Here is a 23,673-nt window from a genome sequence, read left to right as displayed (position 1 = left end):
TGTAGGGCTTGTTGACACAAACAGGACCCCTTTGTAGAGAATTCCTGATAGAGGTTGTGCCTCCACTGCCTATAAAATTAGTTTAAAACAACTGTTTAATCAAATATCATGTGGGAGTGTAAGAGGTTCTGATAGCAGACACATACACAGTGCACCCCATAGTACTTCTGGATCAAGTGTGCTCATGTTGTATGAGTTTTCAGTTTCACAAAATTGTATGCAGAGGCCCCACTCTAGATCTAACAGAGCGGGAGCTAACTTCCTCCTCAACTCTGGAGTAGCCCATACAGATAGAAAAGATAAGACTAAGATTAGGTTCCTCTTTGAAAGCAATCAGTGCTCACTGAAGACAGAAAATACCTTGGAAAAGGCAGACAATCCCACTAGGTTAACAAAAAACTTATTTCCCAAAAAGCCAGTTTGGGTTTTGTTTGTTCTAGGTTCTAGTTCATGTGTTGACAGAAGTTGTTTATATTAAGACTCCTGATGACAGATACCTAGCAACGTAATATTCTGTAGAAAATTGTTTTGCTCTTGGTTCAAGTTCCCTGTGCGTCTACCTGTTTACAGCTGTTTATAATTTTATCCATTTAAGAGAAGTTGTTTGAAATTGTAGGGTAGGGCTCTCATTTAAGTAATGAAAGTCTCTACCATCTTAAATAAAGAACAGTAAAAGAACACAGGTGGGGGTACTCGCTCTTCCCAGGTTGCACAAAGTTCCCAAACTTCAAAAAAAGAGTTTTTCAAAGCTTCAAAATAATTCAATTAAATATTTTCAAGAATGAATGCAAATCCTATCCCCAAGTAATAGACTCAGATAATTAAAGCAAGCAAGTTTTCTCTCACAAAGCAACAAACTACTCTCATTGTTCACTCTAAGACCAAGAGAAGCTTTTAGTGAAATCCAGGTGCTTTTATAAGCAAAAGAACTCGCAGAATCCCCCATATTAAAAGGACATACCATTCATTTCCAATGAAAATGAAATCCCAAAGAAAAATCTCTTCTCTTCCCCACTGAGGAATGCACAATCTTTTAAACGTGGCTTGCCTTGTTACACGAATCACATAACTTTTATATTCTGTCCTTCTAATTTTATGTATTCTAGTCTACATATACTTATGTGAGATAAGAAAAGTACAGATCTCAGACAAGAGACAGAGTCTAATGAATATACCGTATGTTGTCCTAGTGAGCAAGCTGCACATATTCTCCTTTCCCAGATTTTAAACATTTTCAAAAATGCAAAGGTGCTGTGGTCTTCGGACTCAACTAGTTACTCTACTTGGGAGCGTTGGTGGCACAGATGGGCATAGTGGTGGCTTAGTGGTGACAGTCTTATATAGTTGCTAGCAGAAGAATCTAGGTATAAAGACAAAATGGTCCTAGATAGTGGTGGAGATGGGGGTACTATCTGAAGCCATCATCCAGCAAGAAACATAATCCCGCAGGGTGTGAGCATGGTATGACAAAAGAAGAAACTGGAGGTCCAGAACTGGCTCTTCAGCAACATCTGAAAGAACTGGGGTCCCTGTACCTGAAGAGATGCCAGAAGTATCATCCTTTCCAACCAGAGGCACTAGTGTCAAAGGCCATGGCCAGAAGTGATGCCACTGTGATTCTGGTGGAAGAGGAGATACTGGGACTGCTGGTGAAGGCAGGACTCCAAAAGGTGTGGGTGCCAGAGGGAAGCAGTACCACCCTATCCTGAAACAGATATAGGGTCATCCTACCCCGTGAAGATCAGCAGACACAACTGATTGCAGCTTCACCTGTTCATGGAAAGATGTACTGCCGTAAGTGTGTAGGCACCCTGCAAAAAAATAGGGGTGTCTCATATTAATGATTCAGCAGGTTATTTTGTTTATTTCAGTGTTCTAGTGGTATTTATTTTAGAAGTACTTTATTCACTTCTGTGATGGTGAGGGAAGAGATCTTTGTGAGTTTTATATACACATGCAGTACTACACATCAGAAAAAGCAGCACTGTGTTGTGTCCTATTGTTGCAAAGTAGGAGGTTTATTGTGAGGGCTGTAGGACCAAATTCTCAGCGTGTGTAAATCAGTTCCATTAAGTTCAGTGGAACTACACACATTTTATACCTGAAGATCTGGCTTTCAAGTTTATCAAGATTATTTTTGTAATAATTGTAAGAGGCATGATTGCCAGAACAATGATTTCTCCGGCCATTTGCTGAAAATCTTTATCATCTTCCTTTTTAGAATCCCATAAAGAGATGGGTGGGAGAAAATTCTTCTCTCCCAAATCTGCATTTTTCCAAGATGCAATGTTATACACAAGTTAATTTTATTCACCTGCCATTTTAACCAAACAAGACAACTGGGGCCATTCCCACCTAACCATGAGAAGATGAATTGTATCTTCTGCAACATAAAGGAAAAGATGTATAGACAAAGGGCCAACAGCAGCTTGTATATGTATGAAGCTATTAGCCTCACTGTCTCAGAAATTATTCTGATAGCACAAGTTATTTACCTTCCAAATAATGAATGATTAGGTGTGTACAGTAGAACTGAATCATTGTGTGCTCCTTGGCAATCTACTTGAGCTCCTTATGACGTGTCCAACCCCGTGCTGGGAAGTTAGATAATAACTTTGCTAGAAAATCAGATGCCACATTTCAGAAAAATTTTCAGCTCTGACAGAGATATTGTCAGATTTCACAAAGTGGTGGACTTCCATCACATGAGGAACTATGAGCATGAGCCACTGGTGAGCTGCCTGGATTTCATCATGAGTGAGCAACTATGTGGACTTGATGGGAGGAAGAGGGACCAAGCCGGGCTGACCCCAGCAAGGATACATTCCCTGTGAGATTTAGTGGGGCTGACCCTGTGAAGATTCATATCTGGTCTGGACTGAGTAGATCTGTTCCTCATAGAGATCAATATCCAGTAAGACTGACCCCAGTAGGGATATTACCCAATATCAAGCCAAAACATCTGGCCATGTGGCTCCCACCCCAGATACTGCCTGGGAGTCACCTGTATGTTCTTACATTACCACTGCTGCCCGAACCAAGACCACAGATTTTACAATCCCTGCAGAGATACAGAGAATATATCCTATTGGAATTTGTATAGGGAAATACAGAGAATATCTCCTATTGGAACTTTTACAGGACCCTGTTCACTAGTTTCCACTCCTTCACTTTTGGGTCAGGGACTTATGGAGGATGATTTATCTGATAAACTTTCTTATTTACTAGTATCATTGTCATACACTAGCCCTGCCCAGCCCCAAACTGGAGCTCTCCAGTTGAGCATGTGGCTCCCATTAATAAACAAGGATTAGGTACTGCTCCCTGCAAGTTAAAGACTGGAGAGCCCTTTCATGATCATGTCGCTGTAGGTGGCCTAACTTCCTTTTTCTATTTATCCCGACAAGGTCTGTTTCAACAGCTTGCACCTTGATGCAATCATTGTTTGACTATTGGGAAGTTAATGGAAACGGTGTTCAAAGATATATCAGAAATCAAAGAAACTTTTTTGTCTTTAAGGTTATGTTATTGGGGGGGAGGCTGGCTTGGCAAGAGTTTAAACATCTGGAGAGGTATTAGTCTTGAGCAGGGGCCGGCAACCTTTCAGAAGTGGTGTGCCAAGTCTTCATTTATTCACAGTAATGTAAGGTTTTGCATGCCAGTAATACATTTTACATTTACAGGGGCCGGCGGATGGAACCCCAGACTGGCAGCGGGCTGAGCGGACCGGCGGCTTGGACTCCAGGCTGGTAGCAGGCTGAGTGGCTCAGCGCACTGCCGGTCTGGGGTTCTGTCCGCTGGCCCCTCTAGCTGGGGTCCCGGCCGCCGGCCCCGCTCAGCCTGCTGCTGGTCTGGGGTTCCATCCATCCAGGCCAGCAGTGGGCTGAGCGGGGCCGGTGGCGGTGACCCTAGGCTGGCAGCAGCATGCCACCTTTGGCATGTGTGCCATAGGGTGCCGACCCCTGGTCTTGAGGATCCCCTGTTTTTATCTACAGGATGCTTGGCATTCTTTCTAGTTCAGAACAGTGTTGCCATTTCAGTCATGGTTCCATGCCTCATAATGCCATTTAATGTTTCTAGGGAAAAAGGTGAGTCATTTTTCTGTTGTGACACCCTATACATATATTTTATTGGAAACAACAATGTATTATTCTTCATCAGGGAATTAAATTCAAAATGTAAAGAGGCTTTCCAATAAAGAATTGCAAGACAATATTAAGGTGGAGTTTAAAGATTGGTGGGCTGTTAAGAAAATCTGAAGTACGAGAGCTCTCTTTAGCTAGAACAATTACCTGTTGAAAAGGTTAAAAGGAAACAGTCTAAAAACATTCAGTCAGGCAGAATTTCTGCTTCACATAAGAAGAAAATCAATGGCCAGGTTGTTCAAGGAAATCCTGTCAGCCTGTACCTGTAACTTGGGTGAATTCAAATGGCTCAGATATAGGCCTTATTGCCTAAGACTCATGAATTAGTCATAGGGTTAAAGATTATAACTGAGGGACAAATAAAAGGCCTAATTATAAAGGCAACTGAGAACCCTAAGCTTGCTAGAAAGCTATGTAATTAACATCTGTGGCAACCCATTATCTGCTGACATGTGGCTAGGCTATTTTCTCCAGTCCCTCTAGAGTCCAACTGTGATCCCTACTCTGGCTGGTGTGCTCCCTCACTTCTTTATGAGTCTCTGTTGCCTCTTCTGTCCCCCTTTCTTTCCAAAAGCCTTCTGGATTTAGAGAGGGAATCGGGGATGGATGGTGCTCTGGCTACAAGTGGCTAGTGACAGATGATTTTATTAATTTATTGTTAATACTTTTAGTTGACTTGGAACCATCAATATGTGCTATAGCTTCCTATGTCACTGTGACCTTATCTTTTCTACCCTTGTCCACCTCACTTCCTTCCTTTTGTTTGTCACCCTCACTTGCTGTGTCTGGTTTCAAAGTAGAATGTATACCTTCCAGAGCAGGAATCTATGTGCTTGAACAGCACTTCACACAATGGAACTCTGACAATACAAATTAATAATTCAATCCATGATTCAATGGGGATATAGATGGATAAATCTGCACCTTATTTTAACTCTGGATTGGTTACCCACCCTCATTTGGATGCAATAAATCACCTTTCTTTTGTTTTCAGAGGTTATCATCTAGAGGTGAGAAAGCAGATATGGTGCATTTGAAATGGGGATAGCAGAAGGTGGGCAGGATACAACACTGAACATGACATGCTGCACTAATGCAATCTCCACATCTGGGCTAAGGCAACCCATCCTTCACTTAATGATCTAGCCTAGTAAAAAGATTCTCTCCAGCAGGCAGAAATCAGGGTGAAAAAGGAGCACATGGCCAGTGCTAGAATCATCATTTTGCATCAAGTCGGCAGCTCCCTCAAAAGGCCTCAAGATGTGATACTCTTCATCAGCAGCCATTCTGCAGGCCACTGTGGCCTGTATGTCCAATGGTTGAGTAGCTCTGCTGTATTTATGGGGATGTCTCTTTGGATCCCAACAATTCACCACATCATGTTTCTTCAGCTGTTAGTAGGGAAGACCATTCTGAACCTGTTGTTCTTTCGGGGTGCAAAGTACCACGTACAATCAACAACAAGGGACGGAGGCTCTAGGAGCCATTGTCAGTTTCCTATTCAGTATTTTTTTTTAAAGGAACTCCTACAGAACTAAATTCAGATAGGATAGCACGAAGGCAATGGACAAAACCCACTATGTGCACTATGGACCACACTAACTCTAGAGTTCATGAACTCTGGGGAGGGAGATGAACTGACTAGTTATTCAATTATCTCCTCTCTCTCAACTTGTGCTGCATATGAAGGTTTACAACTGCACATTCAAAGTGAGATATCCTGCCCTAGCAGAATTTCTTCCCACACAGCAAACCCTCTAGAGTCTTGTGTAGGTACAATACCCGCTGGTCTGACATTTGTTCTATGCTGAAGTGAACTGTCTTGCCCTCAGAACCTCCCAAGGCACAATGCACTATTTGGAATTTGTCTGAAGCAAACTTTATGGAGAAAAACATCTGACTGGACACTTGATAGTTGAGCTTCTATTAGTTCCAGGAAGCCCTCACCATACACAAACACGTACAGCTGTAACTCAAGCATCACCATTTTAATCAGCTTGGAATTGGGCCAGAGAGATGAGTTCTTAGGATGGAATTTAGTCACTCACTGTTCTTCCAAAGAAGTGGCTGAGTTGTCGGCTTAGTCCCTGACCCTTTCTGACCGTTCTTAGATGGAGTGGTTCTGGTACTGTTATTTATTTTGCCTTCTAAATTACAATGGTCCGTGCAATGACTGTATCAACTGGGGTGAAGGGTTCCTCTATGTAAAGGCCGGGGCAATTATCATTATTATTACCCATATTTATAAGGTTACAGTGCTGTGTGCCTCTGTGTGCATTTTACCTGGTTTAGATTAAGATACTATTTCTCAGATGTAGAGAGTAAAGAGAGTAAATACACCAAGAACTCCTGTAGTACTGCAATTTTAAAGGACAGAGATGGAGAAGACACTGTTACTTCTTATCAACACTCTGCTGCTCAAGGCTCCAATTTCTCTGAGAGTGTTCCCGGCACAAGGCACAATGCCTACTCTCTGGAGCCCTTATTTAAGAATTATGTGTACAAAACTGCATTGAATAGTTTATGTGCAATTACAGCAGTCACACAGTCATTGTATCTGCATAAGCAAAATTTGCACTTAGGTATCTAACTAGTTATTTGTATACACAATTACTCTGATTATCCATGAACTGGGGTATTACTCACAGATAGAAGGCCTGCATGTATTGAAATTGTATTTCTAAAAAGATTGATTCAGGTATTCAGCTAGATATGGGGTGCCTACATATTTGTAAATGAAACTCTGGCTAACCTTCTGTCAATGGAAGCTATGAAATACTTTAATGGAAAAATGAATCATCCTTAAAAAACTGCCTGCACTCATGACTGCTCTTTGGTTTGCCAACTGGTGGACTCAGTGATGCTGATGGGAAGTCTGGCCATGTTCTACCTTCTACTGTTAAGTATGGGACACTGTTGACAATTGTCTTAGGGGAGCACAAAGGTGAACAGCATTGACATTACTACTATCCACTTTGGTGCTTTGTGTCCTCTCTGCCCCCAGGCTCACTATCACCAATGGCACCCTTTCCTGAAGCATGAATTAGAGTTACACTGTTGTACTACAGTGTATTACAAATTAAAAAGGAAGGCTGAATGGAGCAAGAGTTCATCATGAGCTCACAGTATGTTGTAGCCTCAGTCTTAATGTGGCTGGATTCAGCTTCCAGTCACTGGTTCTTGTTATGCTCTTCCTGGCTAGATTAAAGAGACCTTTATTACCCGGTATTTTTCCCCCAGTGAAGGTACTTATACACTAGAATCAAGACACAACAAAATCTTCTTTTTGATAAACACATTGAGCTGTTTAAATCTCTTACTGGAAGGCATTTTCTCTAGCCCTCTAATAATTTTTGTGGCTCATTTCTGCACCTCTCCAATTTTTCAACATCCTTTAAAAAATGTGACCACCAGAAGTGTATACTGTATCCTATTATTGGTCTTCCCAGAGTTGTAATTAGTCTCTGTCACCCTGTACTGTCTCATACTCCACCTCCAGACTCCGAGAGAGTAAATGGAGAGAGGGATCTTGCTTCATACATGTATCTTTCTGGCAACAATTCTCTTCTGGACTTGAGGAGAGAGAAAAAAATCTGGAAGTGTGTATGGAATCTGCAATGAAATCTTTTACAGACTAAAGTTGGCTTTCTTTCTTTCTTTCTTATTCATGAAACTACAGGGTGTTGTTGGACGAATCACCTGAGTCTGTATGGTTGCACAAAACCAGAGAAGATCAAGTTAGTAGACGTGACCTCAGAAGGAAGCTCTCTGAGGTACATATGTTTTTTTTAGCAATGCTATCAGGTAAACCCATTCCTGGTTCCTGTATTTCTATGTTGGAAGGATATATCTTTGTTGATGAACAAGGCAAACATTTCTATGTTATAAAATGCAGCTTATGTATAAGATTTTTTTGCACCTCTATAGAGAAAACACATGATAAGGTGCCCACTGCAACTTTTATGTTAGGGGTCTCTGTCTGGCTAGCTGGAAGAAAAGGGCCACTGCCTTTAAGGGCTCCCTTACAGCAGTTGGGTAGAAGGGAGATAGTTTACAGAAATGGACAGGAAGGGCTGGAAGCAGTTGGGGCCAGGTCAGGACAAGGTCACTGCACTGCTCTTCTTGCTGATCGGAAGAGTGTAGAGGGTGGTGGCAATACCCTTGTAGCCCCAGAAAGGCCCTCTTTACAAGGTTTGGGTTGGCAGCACCCATCCATGAACTTGGGGAGCTGGGAAGGAATTTTTCCCTCACCACCAGATTGGCGGGCAGAGGCAGGATGAATTGTTTTTTTTCGTTTGCTTTTCCCAGAACTGGTCAGGGACCCAGTGTGGTGGAATGGAGCGGTTAGGTTATAATGTTGCAACTTAATATGTAAAAGGATGTCCAGTGCAGGTACTCAGTATGGAAGGTATACAGTTATTGGATAAAATGGATTGGAAAAGGATTTCAAGGAAAGCATCCCTTTAAGGGAGTTGAGCAAGGGGTTTTCACGCTCCTACATCTGGAACAGCAGAGAGCTGATTCTCCTCCTTTCTGCACTGTACAATTTATTGCTGGGTACTCACAGATTTTTAAGTGAATAAAGTCGTGGCCTCATTAAACCACATCCATTGCCTCCTGTCTTTCTTCCAGCATGGGCAGACAAAAAATATGTTCAGCTAATCCCCACACAAATTTCAGTTTGTAGCCAGGTATTTTTGGAATGAGGCAAGTCGTGCAAACTACATTCTCATCCAGCTGTGCAGAGAATTCAAGCATATAGGATATTTGGTATGTCTTTGTAATTGTGATTAATAAAGTCTTCAGGAAAACATTTACTTCCAAGTAGTTGTTATACTAGACCAAGCGAAAACTAAAGATAGATGGTAAAATAAGCCATCATGGGCAGCAATACAATATGTGATAAGGCAGGCTTTCTTTGTTTGTTTATGGTTTCACTTTCCTATAGTCTATTCAAGGTTAGTTGATGTAAGTGGTTCTCAAACATTGGTCTGCAGACCATTGCTGTTTTGCAGAGCACACATGGGTGGGTGATGCTACTTACCAGGTGTAGCCCCGTTAGACTATCTAGAGGCTGTTCTAAATGGAATTTAAAAAACCCCAAACCAAAACAAAAACAAAAAAATCCTGGAAGGCAACTTCTCCGCACATTGCCCAGCTGTTTCATGTCTTCCTTCATCAGTTCTTCTTCTGGTGTAAATTAAACAAATCAAATTTGTGGATGACACCAAAACTGTAGAGGTTACCACCTTGGAAGATATAACACAACTGCATGGTGAGTTGGAGACATTAGAATAGTGGGCCCTGCCAATATACAGGGGAGTTTATACTAATAAAAGTAAACCCTATGCCCAGGAAGAGAATATGAGCAGCACAGATACAACATTGGGGAATATTAGCAAATAAACTTCACTCACTGTATTAAGGTGAGTTTATTTCCATGCTGTCTTCTTAGTACTCACTTAATATTTTTTTCAATTAATGCTATATTTGCTGCAGGGAAGATGTGGGAAGAAGAGTTAGCCTATGAGAGGATCTGCTGTTTAAGAAGTGGTGCATTATGTGAAAAAGTAGAGAACTATTGGTTTACTTAAAATAAATGTGTATTTATGCTTTGATGTTATCCATTCAGCCACCTCCTATAATTACTGTATAATGAAAAAACATACCTAAGATTTCATAAAGTATAAATGAAATGTAACTACATATTGATGAGATGTTCAGTAACAAACAACTTATTAAAGGCATCCCAAAGCATATGGAAACTGCAAATTTAATCAGATTTTGAGAGATAAACTACATTTTATCTAGAGAGATAATTCTTTAATTTGTTATTTGCTCCTAATCAAAATGTATTATCTTAATTTTGTTAGAAACAAAACTGATTTTTCTAGTTGCATTAGCATAATTAAGGCTCTAATAAGATTTAAAATGGAAACAAGTGACTATTTATAGATATCATTACTCGATTGGTAGTCTTTTAAATTTCATCAAATGAATTAAATTCTAGGTAGAGACTGATGATACACGTAAGAAGTTTCCTCTATCACAGAATAATGAAAAATATGCAAAAAGATGTGTGTAATATAATGATAAAAACAAATAGTATATTATGCTGCATAGTGGTTTTTTTTCCTTCACAAAAAGGATCACCAAATATTTATAAAACTTTAAATATTCAGCACTCACTTCATCCACCACAGAAATACATTCCTCTCTTGAACAGAATGTGACAATTCTTTAAATGTACACAACAGTTAAGGAAAGGAACTTTGGGAAACTGCAGGGGAATTTGATAAGCCAGCTTAATATAATTACTCAAACTGGAATTCAGCCAGGATACCTTTTTCTTGGGCCACCTATAAAAAGGCCCATACCATCTTGGGGGTCAGGGCCTTGGTTTTACGTCTCATCCAAAAGATGGGGGACCAACAGCGAAGCTGCCCCTTCTACAGTGCTGGGAAGAGTGCTACTTATTGTCTCACCAACATTTGAGTTTCCCAATAAAGAAAACACAGCCCAGGATAGCATGGATTTATCGAGCAAGTTGCAAAATGGCTTCCCGAATTGACTTTTATTTAGCTTAAAGAGTATTATGTTTAGTATGAAGGCTGTTAATACTGCCCGAAGAGTCCTAAAATGTGGTCTATGACTAAGCTCCTGGGTTTAAACAGAATTGTGACATATCATGCTTACTTGTTTCCATTGATTTTTTTTGTTCATTTATAACTCTTGTTATAACGCTTGTTAAATAGCAAAGACATCTATCTGTAAGTGGAGGGCAATCAAAAACTTGATCAGCCATAGGTTGTCATATTTCTAGTAACTTTTTAAAAAAGCTGATTTTATTCATCTTTCAAGGCAGATACAAGTACAACAATATATTAGGGTTGTGTGGGATTTATTAAAAAAATTAGTGTGCAAATGATATGTATATCAGGAGCATCTTTCAGGCTCCTAGTGAATATCCAGTTGGAGGGGACTAAAAAGTGTAAAACTTTTGGCCTCCCTGAATAGTGGCTGAAAAGGCTACAAGAGCCTTAAAAGTAGTGGCCCCAGAGCTGTCTTGGGCTGGCAGACCTGGATCTCAGGAGCAGGAATTCGTGGATACTTGAGAACATTTCTCATTCAGACAGGTGGGAGAGGCCAACTAGTTTAGTGCTTTTATGCTGGGGGAGGAGAAGAGTGCTTTCCAAGCATTACTGTTACTCCTACTACGAGAGCTTTAGTGTGTCTGTGTGTGCGTGAGGGTGGGAGGTGGAGCAACTCCCATGGATTTCTCTAGGCTAAATTCAGGAGAGGTGTGAGGTACACAATAGGTGTAAAGGGTCATAAAACGGGTGTCACATAAAAATAGAGTTGTTTGCATCAATTAGGCATTACGTAGATGTGTAAAATGAGGTTAATTTACATTTGAAGATGTGTAAAAAGGGTTGTAGCAGAAAAACAACAGAAGGAGGTAGGTAAGTTAATGGCTTCCAGTGAGAGAAGAGTTTTAAGACCAGATCTAACACACAAGTTTCACTGACTTAATTGATGATTTTCTCCTAGTGATAACTGGATATCATCAACTCTGTCCTTTTTAATTTATATCTGTCAGCTGACTTTGAACCTGTTAACCATAATATTTTGTTGGCTGTCTGCAGCACTACCAGTGATAGATGGTTTTGCTCTTGGGTTAACACTTGAAATAAAAAAAGTTTCATTTTGCATGTTTTTAGCAGTAGTTGCTACAATACTTATAATAGAATCTTATAATATCAGGGCTGGAAGGGACCTCAGGAGGTCATCTAGTCCAACCAATCCCCAACTAAATCATCCCAGCCAGGGCTTTGTCAAGCCTGACCTTAAAAAACTCTAAGGAAGGAGATTCCACCACCTCTCTAGGTAACCCATTCCAGTGCTGCACCATCCTCCTAGTGAAAAAGTTTTTTCCTAATATCCAACCTAAACCTCCCCTACTGCAACTTGAGACCATTACTCCTTGTTCTGTGATCTGTTACCACTGAGAACAGTCTTGATCCATCTTCTTTGGAACCCCCTTTCAGGTAGCTGAAAGCAGCTATCAAATCCCCCCTCATTCTTCTCTTCTGCAGTCTAAATAATCCCAGTTCCCTCAGCCTCTCCTCATAAATCATGTGCTCCAGCCCCCTAATCATTTTTGTTGCCCTCCACTGGACTCATTCCAATTTTTCCACATCCTTCTTGTAGTGTGGGGCCCAAAACTGGACACAGTACTCCAGATGAGGCCTCACCAATGTTGAATAGAGGGAAATTATCACGTCCCTCAATCTGCTGGCAATGCTCCTACTTATACAGCCCAAAATGCCGTTAGCCTTCTTGGCAACAAGGGCACACTGTTGACTCATATCCAGCTTCTTGTGCACTGTAACCTCGAGGTTCTTTTCTGCAGAACTGCTGCCTAGCCGCTCAGTCCCTAGTCTGTAGCTGTGCATGGGATTCTTCCGTCCTAAGTGCAGGACTCTGCACTTGTCCTTGTTGAACCTCATCAGATTTCTTTTGACCCAGTACTCTAATTTGTCTAGGTCCCTCTATATCCTATCCCTACCTTCCAGTGTATCTACCTCTCCTCCCAGTTTAGTATCATCTGCAAACTTGCTGAGTGTGTAATCCATGCCATCCTCCAGATCATTAATGAAGATATTGAACAAAACTGGACCCAGGACCGACTCTTGGGGCACTCCGCTTGATACCAGCTGCCAACTAGACATGGAGCCATTGATCACTACCCATTGAGCCCGATGACCTAACCAGGTTTCTATCCACCTTATATATAGTCCATTCATCCAGCTCATACTTCTTCAACATGCTGTCAAGAATACTGTGGGAGATGGTATCAAAAACTTTGCTAAAGTCAAGGAATAACACTTCCACTGCTTTCCCCTTATCCACAGAGCCAGTTATCTCATCATAGAAGGCAATTAAGTTAGTCAGGCATGACTTGACATTGATGAATCCATGCTGACTGTTCCTGATCACTTTCCTCTCCTCTAAGTGCTTCAGAATTGATTCCTTGAGAACCTGCTCCATGATTTTTCCAGGGACTGACTGGCCTGTAGTTCCCCGGATCCTCCTTCTTCCTTTTTAAAAGATGGGCACTGCACTAGCCTTTTTCCAGTAATCCAGGACCTCCCCTGATCGCCATGAGTTTTCAGACTCATGAGTTTTCAAAGACTCACTTCAGCATGTGTGATTTCAAAAATGCAATGTGAACATTTTGCTTTCCTTTTTGCTAGTCATACTAAAAAGACTATGGTATTCTTTGCAAAAATATATACAACTAACAGCCCTACTGGTGATTACCAGCAACTGGTGAGCCAAATTCTACCTGCAGACCTTGCGACCCCATTGGTGTCAATAAGTTGGATTGGGTGTAATGAAGTGCAGAATTTGACTAATATTTTGCCTTTTAGGCACATACTGCACTGAGTGAAGAACAGAGGCCAGTTCCTCCTGGAAGTTCAAGGAATACCAAGAGAGTATTCCCCACTCAAGATCTCACTGAAGTCAATGTCAGGACCAGCACTGACTATAGTGGAAGTTCAGCCATGCCCTTGACGTTGCTCTATGGAAAGACCAGCACCAATGGCAGCACTGAGCACATGGATTGCCATAGAGAACAGCCCCCGTGCAGGTGTGCAACAGAAGGGGGAAGCCCGTTGCATCCTCTTTCCCTTATGCACCCATGCAGAGGCCAGGCACAGTCTCCCACTTGGACTTCTTGTCATGTCTTTTCAAAAAATGCAGGAGATGACCAATATACCTCCATTGAGTATCTGTACATGTAAATTAACCAGAGTTCTAAAATGAAGTGTTACATTATAAGAACAATAGGATGCAACTGTAGGAAAGCCTTGATCAAAATAAGGGAGTACTTCAAAGGCTTTTTTTACACTCTGTTCCATCGCAACTTTAGTGAGCAACCTCACCTCTCAAAGTTACGTCATTGACTAGAGCAGTGCTTAATTTGTGCCAGGGCTTGCCAGGGCTGTCCCGGCGACTCTGGGCTTGGCAGTGCATAGCCCTGGCCCCTCTAGGGTTGGCAGTTCATAGCCCCAACACCTCTGGGCTTGGCAGTTCATAGCCCTGGCACTTCTGGGTTTGCTGCATCAGTTATGAAAATACCTAACTGCTTGAGCCCCGGCCAGGGCTGGCTCCAGGTTTTTTGACACCCCAAGCAAAAAAACCCAAAAAAACAAAAAACCCTCCAAAAAATGGAGTGCTGCCCCTTGAAAAGTGCTGCCCCAAAGAGCGGGAATGCCACCCCTTTAGAAGTGCCACCCCAAGCACATGCTTGGAACGCTGGTGGATAGAGCTGGCCCTGGCCCCGGCACCTCTTTTACTACAAATTCAGCAGTGGACTGGCGGTGGTATTCTTCACTTCCTGTCCTTGCCGGCCATTCTGTATTACTTCATGGCACTGCTAAACACTTGTCATCTTTCAGCACAGGGGTGACTGCATTGCAGTAGTAGGTAAAGAGATATATGTACCTTTCGTATCGTTTAGAAAAATATATAAATCGTCTGGCGATCAATTCGGCTGCAAGTGATTCTCCATATGTAAGACTATTATCATTATTACATAAAGCACATATACAGTGTATCATGGAGTCGAGTAAAAGTGATATTGTATGCTGGCTGCTTTCATTATTTTAATATCTTTACTGGGGAAACTTGCAAAAATTCTTTTATAAGATGTGAGGCTTGTAGGAAAAATTAAAAATGCCTCTTTGTTTAATAAATTGTAGTTTCTCAAGTACAACTCACAGGCCTAGAATTATAAACCCTACACACACCATTCAACTAAATCTCTTTAGATAGTTTAAACACAAGTGTGATGGCAGTGGTGTTTCCCTAAATTATGCAGTCTAAGAGACACTGATATGCATGCTTAATAACATTTAAGCTTCCATTTGGGGAGAGGTGATCTGAGGTGGGCTGGAGGAAGTGGATAGAGTTGAGGGGCAGGCAGAGGAGAAACATGGGGGCAGAGAGAGACAGATAGAAGTGGCCCCTACCATCCAGAAGCACCAGTTGCCTCCTCACAAAATGGTAAGAAATGTTCCAAAAAATCATGCCATGCCCCAATCCCACAATTATTTGCAGGTATATGAGGGGAGGGGCATCATGGGCCAATTTTTCAGCTATTGTGTGTTGAGACCCACTAGTCTGAAGGCACCAGAAAGAGGTAATTCTGTCCTGTCTGTTTCCTCATTTTTCAATCCCCACAATTGAGCAATTTGCTGCAAATAAAGTAACAATAAACAGAAAAGTCCATTCCTACTTGGAAACAGTTAGTGTGTTTTTTTCTACTAATTATTTGATCTCTTAGTAAACTAGAGTGGAGAATTTTGATCATGGGCACCGGATGAAGCTTCCCCTGGGGGAGGCTTGTTCCCTGTCCTGCCTCTTCTGCCCACACTCCACCCCCGCTCAGCCCCAGGCCCTGCCCCCTACCGACTTCGCTCCCCCTGCTGCCACTCGCCACATTCCTCCTCTCCTCCCCCATGTCACCTGTCACTCGCTGTGTCCCTTCTCTCCTCCACCCCCTCCCCTGCGAGGCTCTCACTGCCCATAGGGACCTGGCATGCGGCGGGTGGGGGCTGGAGGAGAGGAGGGACACAGGGGTGGGGGCCTTTTGAGGGAGGGAGGGTGGAGGAGAGGAGAGATGCAGTGAGCAGCAGGGACCTCCGGAGAGGGGGGTGGAGTGGAGGAGAGGAGGAACTGGAAGGGAAAGGAAGAGGCAGAGCGCAGGCGTGGCCACCACAGCCCAAGTGTTTGATAGCAGGTTGGTGGCAGCTGCGCCAGGGGAGGCTTGGCCTATTATACGCACCGCCTATGATTTTGATACTGTGGCTTGAAAACTCACTCAGTGCCTTATGCTATCAGCTATCACATGTCCAAATACACAGCAGGGGGAACATCATCCTATCATCCTGAAACACCCTCTCATGGTCAAAATAAGCAGGCATAATAGAGGGACTACCTAGAGCTGACACATGCATGTGAGTGGAACATGTGCACACCCAATCCAGGTAGTAAACCCAGAGCCCTGCAAGTATTTGCCATTTTTAGCGTGGTAGCTCTCATTCTGGAGGTCTGACAGATATTTTAGGATCAGGAGGAAATAAACTTTTTTTTTTGGTAAGGTGAGCTAATTTCTGAACCTATAGGTGTTAAGATTTCCACTTTAAAGAACTCCAGTAGTCAGACCAGTAACAGGGTCACCACTAGTAAGCAAGGGCCATAACAAGTAGGCTATGCTACTCTAGGCCATGTCTACACTTGGAGCTGTGGATGTGAGTCCCAGCTCAAGGAGACACACTTACACTAACTCTCATAAACCTTCCATGCTAAAACCAGAATGTAGCTGTGGCAGTGCAAGCCCTGAATACCTGCAGAGGGTGTCAGACAGGTATGTACCCAGGACGGCTAACCTGTCCTGCAGCTCACTTTGCTGCAGTTACATTCTATTTTTAGCACACCAGCTTGATAGAGGGAGGGCAATTATGGAGCTGGAAGTTGCACCCACAGCTCAAACATGGACATACTGACATGTTCAAGTCCATTTGATATAGAGAAAGATTTTGTAAACAAAAAAGGTAAATGTAAAATTTTGCCATTGCAACAGTGAAGTAGAGGAATTTTGCTAGTGTCAGGATGTCCAAGCCGACAAGTAGGGCAGGAGATGTGTTATTTATGGAAATTCAACATAAAAATAAGAAGTTATCACCCTTATTAAACCTGTTTAAACTATATGGAAATCTGCCTAGCATTAACTGAATGTCAGAAAAGTCCTGATCCAACATAAACTGGGCAAAGTGTAACAACTGGGGGTCTTACAAGGGCAGCCTTTTGTTTCAAAGTCCAGTTCACTAATTTAGAAGGCATCTTCTTAGGACAGAAGTTTCCGAACTATGATCTGTGGATCAATAGTCCATAGACCGCTTGCTGGTGGTTTGTGGAGAGCTGGCTGATCAAATGGAACTGTCTCTCCTTGTTTTCACTTGCTAAATTGCATTCAAAGCCAGCCAGAAGTACTTTGCAAATATTTATTTTCCATATACACAATTGCCAAAGTGAGGCAAACAGGAGAGGAGATGGTATGTGTGATGATCAGTGAGAAAGGAATTGGACAAATCATGGAAGAGAAGGTTGTTCCTTAAGATAATCTGTCCATTAAGAGATGGTGCATACTATGAAAACATTTAAGAGTTCCTGCCCTAGGACATTACAGAAACACAAGCAAAAAAAACCAGTATCTTAAAAAAAAAGTGGAATGAAGAAAAGAAGGAAAATGACAGCTCAAAAGTGACACTTCATTTCAGCTGACTTATCAGCTTCATCTCATATTTCTGCAATGAACCTATTAAACTACTGTTTTAGTAGCACACAAAGAAAGACATTTTGCACTTACCTTGTTATAGATAGAAAAACTACTTCTTATGTTTTGATGGACGAAGGACCCAAAGTGTCAGTTAAATAAAATCCTTGACGTACTACTCAATCATCAACAGGCATCTACCTACTATTTCAAATAAGCTTACAAAATGGTTAGTTAAAATGTAAAAACAAAATCACCTGTAGAGCGATTGTGGTGTTCTTCGCCGGATATTTCCCCACCAGTCCTTGTTCTTTGCGTTTCTTGAATTTCCTAAAGTAGTCCTGTATCAGGAAGGTGGCATAGAACTTCCCCACGGTTACCTCATCATCTAAGTGAACAGACCAGACAGATCTCTCCCAAGTCAGCACATTTCACCAATAGCCTATATACTCGCATCTGATTCAGGAACACAAATGTGATGGGTGCAACAAGCACTATGTTTTCATCTTATAATAAGATAGCTTAAACCTAGCATAAAGCAATATTTTAGCATACAATCTAGCTCAATATTAGAATTAAGTGAAGTAGTCCTTAATGTAGAAGAAAACAGAATATTTTACTAAGTTCTAACAGGTAACTTTTTAATAAAATCATAAACATGTTAGTATCTGCACAGGAGTTGAATTACTGGCTTTGGTTATTTTGAACAAATTTATTAAAATCAGAACTAGAGAAACAGAATATGCTCGGAAGAGTGACTATATAAAAATTAAATTTCCTGTTTTTAATTTATTCTTGCTCAGTTACTTCCTACCAAACCAACTTTGCACAGTTAACATATCAAAATACAATTTTTTGAACTGCACCATCAGAGTGGCCTCTATCTGTCTTTGTAATTCCTGTACTGGTGCTCCATCACCATAGTATCTCAGCACCTTTCAGGCTGCATTATATCTGCTTATCATCTTATTGCCAACCAGCAACAAAAATTCTGAAATGAGAATTGAGGGGCAAATCCCACAGCCCTCACAAATTCAAAATTAATAAATTAATAAATAAATTAATAAATTAATTGAGAATCTTGTTTGAGTAAGAATTTGCTCATTGGCTAGCATATGACAATAGTAGCATGTATGAGGCAGAACATAATGTTTCCGATAGCAGTATATAGACTCTGAAATGCTAATAAAAGTAATAATTCAGAAGATACAGTCATTTGGTAAGCAGAGTAAAAATGAGCAATTTTTACAGCGTCACTTTTGTGAACCATACAACACTTTTATATGGAAAGCCCAGTCCTCAAATACAGGTGCCTTAATAAGATATCCAAATCCCACATTCAAGTTCTCAACTCAGTATTTAACTATGTAAATGCCCATTTTATGAGACTAAAGGCCAGATTGAGCACCCAAATATGGACTTTTGATGTCCTAAGGAATGCATATTAGAAAGCTATGGATATTGTATTACTTAAAAAAATCCTGCTTTGGGTATTCTTTACTTTCCTGGACTTACATGGAGTGAAGTTTGCTGCCTTATTTGTTTGTTGCCATCTCTCTCGAAATTTTTAACACACTGATAAAGCTGTTTGCAATACGGCTGCTAATTAACACAGTGTTATACATCAAGGGGGAACTGATGTGTTTTAAAATATTGGTGGTGCCAAAGTCTACTTTGCTGTTAGTAGGCCAAATCCTGACAGGTGCTGAGAATCTGTAACTTCTATTGACCTCATTGTGAAAGACGAGTGCTTAATACCTCTCAGGATCTGGGTTATTAGGCACAACTGTGACTTCTATTGGCTGAATTTAGAAAGACTGTATGAACACTAAATAATATGTCTAGACACACTGTAATATACTTTTGCTAGGAAACATATTGTGAATTGTATATTACACACATTTCAAATGCTCCTCTGTCTTTTTTTGTATCATGCCATACAGTATCACTTTGATTAAAATTGAGTCTCCCTTTGACTTTGCATTATATGTTATCTCATGTCCTGAGAGATCCAACCAGTTAACTGGTTCTACTGCTACCTATAATATGGCATCTTTTAAGATTTTAAGTTTAATTAACTTTCTTCTTTTAATAATGCTACTGTAAGTGCACATAATATTTCATTTTGATGGTCTGTTTCTGTAGTTAGTTTCAGTAATTACAATGTCCTTTTTAAAAAGCAGTATAGAATTAAACCCACGATGATGACATTTTTATATTGATAGCAGCATCGTTCTCAAACTGAATTCTTCAATTATCTATTGTTCAAAATAAGCTCCTTTCATACCAATAAATATTGGTGACAGTAAAGTCTGATGTGGGCCAAATTCATCCCAGACATAACACCACTGAGTTCAGTGGAAATACAATAAGGATATATCTGGAGCAGCTTTTTATTTTATTTGCCTTTAAAAGTAGCAAAGGACAGTAAGGAAAAAACTATTACTAATTTGTTTAAAGTGGCATGGTTGGGAGCCCAGTCTGTTCCAACATAGCTTCCAATGTAGCATCATTGAGCCTGCTCTTGCCAATTGCTGATGCCTCCTTAAAGGCACTGAGCCTCCCAAACTCCCACTGGCTACAGTGAGACTGGAGGGTGCTCAGTGCCTCACAGGAAAATCTCATCACTGCACAGGATCAGGCCCTAAGGCAGAATGTTTTTCCTTGACTCTCTGAAGTTAGTCACCTCATCTCTTTGTGAACGCTTCCTTTGTTGTACCTGTAATCTCTCTTGGCAGCTGTTCAACTGACTAATTGTTCTGATTTGAATGTTAGGAAGATTTCCCTGAAAGTCATCTAATCTCAACCTCTCTTCTCTAGTTTAATTAAGACCATTACTTCTTGAAATATGTCCTTGCTCCGACTCCCAACATAAGTCTTTCCCCATCCTAAATATTATTTCCTCTCCAATGTTTGAACAGAGCTATTCAGGAAATAATATATGAAATGGTTTGTGAAAGAACAAATGAGTAGAAATGAGACTTTGGATCACATACACTATGGGCCACACTGTCAGCATGCCTCAAGCCAGTCCACAATGCTGCACAGCCACTCTTGCACTGCAGCTGAGTGTGCCTACCAGCATGGGCATGCACCCACTTTTTATGTGCAAATTAGACAGATTGAGTTCCCAGCTGCCTAATTTGTATATGTAAATGTCAGACTGTGTGTGCAAAACGGATGTACACGTACTTTTGCAGGCACAATCAGTTGTATGTGGAGACCTAGGCACACAAAATTTGAGACTGGGCCAAAGGAAGTCATCCTTGACTTTGTTTTTGAGTAACACACATGACTAGAGATGTATAGGCAGGGAAGCAGCTCAGTCGAAGTGACCACACCACAGAGAGATTTTTAATTACAGCTAAAAGGAGAGCAAAAGAAATTATTTACGTGGAACATATTTTTAAAGAAGGCAGAAAGTGTTAAATGAGATTGAATGGGCTTGGAGGCAAAGGATGGGGGAATTTCACGGAAAGTTCCTTTTCCAAAAAGGAGATAGACCTTAGTGAGTCTTCGGTATGTCTTCTGCCCTACATTCTCTTACATTAACAACATTAATTCATGCTAAACACAGCAAGCATCTAATATTTTGTCTTTTGCAAGGGACTTTCTTGAGCTGAAATCAGTTGTTAATTACTAATGACATAATGAAATCAGTTTACAGTAATTTGTCATTTAATTTGTGCTAGTAATTAGTTACTGAATTTTTTTATATTGCATCTACTTATAGCTCAGAAAAAAAATATAATTTGGTTTCTTTCCATTCTGTCAATCAGGGAATTGATTGGTTCTGATCCAGTTGTGGAGGCATGCTACAGTTGTAAGTATATGAAAAGATCTAGCCTTCATCAACACAACAACAAAAAACATTGGGGGGAAAAATCAGAGATTGGCCAATTTAAATACTGTAGATGTAACAGATTTTGATATATTGAACTGAGATACTTTGCTCATCTTTGATTAAAGACTTATTCACTTAGAGATTGTTACTTAAATATCAGCTTTTGTATTATTATCTCTTATTTTTCTATTGAATATTCAGTTTCAGTAAGAATTATATTATGTTGTATACCAATTATTTTACATTCATATCTGCTATGAATGTAAAATAGTTGTACTTCTCTTTTCTCCTTTCAGTAGGCTAAGATACCATTGATTTCTGTATTTCACTTATCTCTAAATCATATTGACTAGGCTCTGCAAGGAAACAAAACAAGACTTAAACAGAAAGATTTGATCTTGTCAAATGACTGGAAAAAGGACTTGACCTTTATATTTGTACTAAACTGTTGTAAATCTTTGGAGACAATCTGTTTTCTACAGTTTTAATGATGGTTCAAATTTTTTATCTTCTGTCCTGCCTACACTGAAGAACTACATTTTCAAAGTAAGTATTATGGTACTAGCAATGGATTTTAGTATAACCGAAAGTTAATACACAGCTTGTAATCAGCAATGAAATGAAACCAAAGTTTAAACCGTGAACTAAAGTGCAACTGTAGAAGATCAATTCTAAGAATATAATCTTTAAAGATTCTCTGTGAGATTAATTTATGCAGGCACAGCTAGCTATTCTGAAGCATGCATCCATATTTCAATAAAAATGTAGGGGAATAAAGAGGCAAGAGGCAACACTAATTCCATGCCACCACCCTAAAACAGAATTGCTTCAGAATATTCTGAAAGACTGATAGTTGAAAGGAACAGAGGCTGCAGAAAAAGCTCAAGCACATAGTTACAACAATAACAAAGCAATTCATGTATGCCATGCAAGCACTCAGGTGTAAGGCTAAAAAGAATAGAGTAGAACACACACAAAAAGTTGTTTTAAATGTGCAGTATCAGTTCCCCTTTTGGTAGCCAAATTGTCTACATTTTTGACATCATCCCCACTTTTATCTGGCAGCCACCACACCAGTAGCAAGTGGCTCCCTCCAGCTGTAAAGCTAATGCTGCTTCTTGAGTCATGCTGAAGAGCAGTGCAGCCAGCATGCTCTCTCTCCCCTAGAGACTGAGAATGTCACCTTCAGAGAGAGATCAGCCTCCACCACCATCGGGTCTGGGATCTTGAGTCTGCTTCCAAACCTGAGTCTGATCAGTCTTGAAAGTACAGTAAGCTACAAAACATACCAGATGATTACCATGGATCTGTATCTTGGATGTCTGGATGTATTACTGGTATGGATGATACTGTGCAACAGATCCTGCACCTTTAAAACTTGAAAAAGCAAGTCAAAAACAGTCACCTAACCCTACAGGATATTACTAAAGAAAAGCTATATATTATATTTATATATAAATATATAACAAAAGATTTGACGTCATTTTGCAGTACGCAATAACAAGTAACATACATGCCTTGTAGTTCTTGCCAACGTACTGAAATCAGTGGAATTTAAAAATCTATTTACTTTGGCCCATATTCCAATCTCAGATATGCTTGTGTAAATCTGGACCAACTCCACAGTCTGCAGACAATGGAATTGCCCTGAATTTAAACGAGTGTAACAGAGTGAAGATTTGAGCCTTTTTGCTTAATAAATTTAGCAAAATGTTTTTTTTTAAACAGGAAGTAGAAAGGGTTTAGTTTTCTCCCAGAAATATTCAAAATATAAAAGAATATAATAAATATGTTAAGCTTAATTAGTACAAAATATATGTTCTGCTGAATGCACTGAAATCAATTTTATTTCAATTAATTAAAGATATTTTTGCAAGGAAGAAAATTACCAGAAAAATCTCTTTTCTGTTTCCCTTTAATTTAAGAAAGGTTTATTAATCAGCCCTGCCATTATATTATCTAACATAACAAAATATAATATCCGATCTATTTATTTTGGCATTATAGTTTGCTGTTGGTTAATGACAGAGTTCTGATTTTGCTCAGAGCTTATTAAAGTTTATCCCACTAACCGCCAGCTGGAGGGACAACTTGATCAAGGAGCTTCATGCTGGTTTTCTTCCAGATTTTCTTTATAACTGCTCGAAGTTCTTCATTTGCCTGCTCTAGGTTACCTGTAGAAAGACAGACATAATGATTATGCTACAAATAAGTTAGAAAACAATTACATTTCAGTTAGTGCTGCAATGTATGATTCTTTAGTCCTTACATTGAATTGTTTATCTTAAAGAAAAAAGATAAAATGGCTCAAAAGGGTGCAGAATACTCTGAGATCCTGG

At 40.3% G+C, this 23,673-nt stretch overlaps 1 protein-coding gene across 8 annotated transcripts in view; it reads right to left on the bottom strand.

Moving 5' to 3' along the window:
• Positions 1-23,673, bottom strand: part of CACNA1D (calcium voltage-gated channel subunit alpha1 D) — a 351,709-nt gene that overhangs the window by 34,038 nt on the left and 293,998 nt on the right. For all 8 annotated transcript variants that reach the window (XM_039546606.1, XM_039546605.1, XM_039546604.1 and 5 more), the window contains 2 exons: positions 23,407-23,508; positions 17,748-17,878 (listed from right to left, as the gene is read on the bottom strand). In XM_039546606.1, the coding sequence (XP_039402540.1) occupies positions 17,748-17,878; positions 23,407-23,508 (233 nt within the window). The remainder of the gene's footprint in view (positions 1-17,747; positions 17,879-23,406; positions 23,509-23,673) is intronic.

Source organism: Mauremys reevesii, linkage group 7, assembly GCF_016161935.1.
Source record: "Mauremys reevesii isolate NIE-2019 linkage group 7, ASM1616193v1, whole genome shotgun sequence".
In the NCBI taxonomy this organism is placed as follows: domain Eukaryota; kingdom Metazoa; phylum Chordata; order Testudines; family Geoemydidae; genus Mauremys; species Mauremys reevesii.
This window is presented reverse-complemented; position numbering and strand designations above follow the sequence as displayed.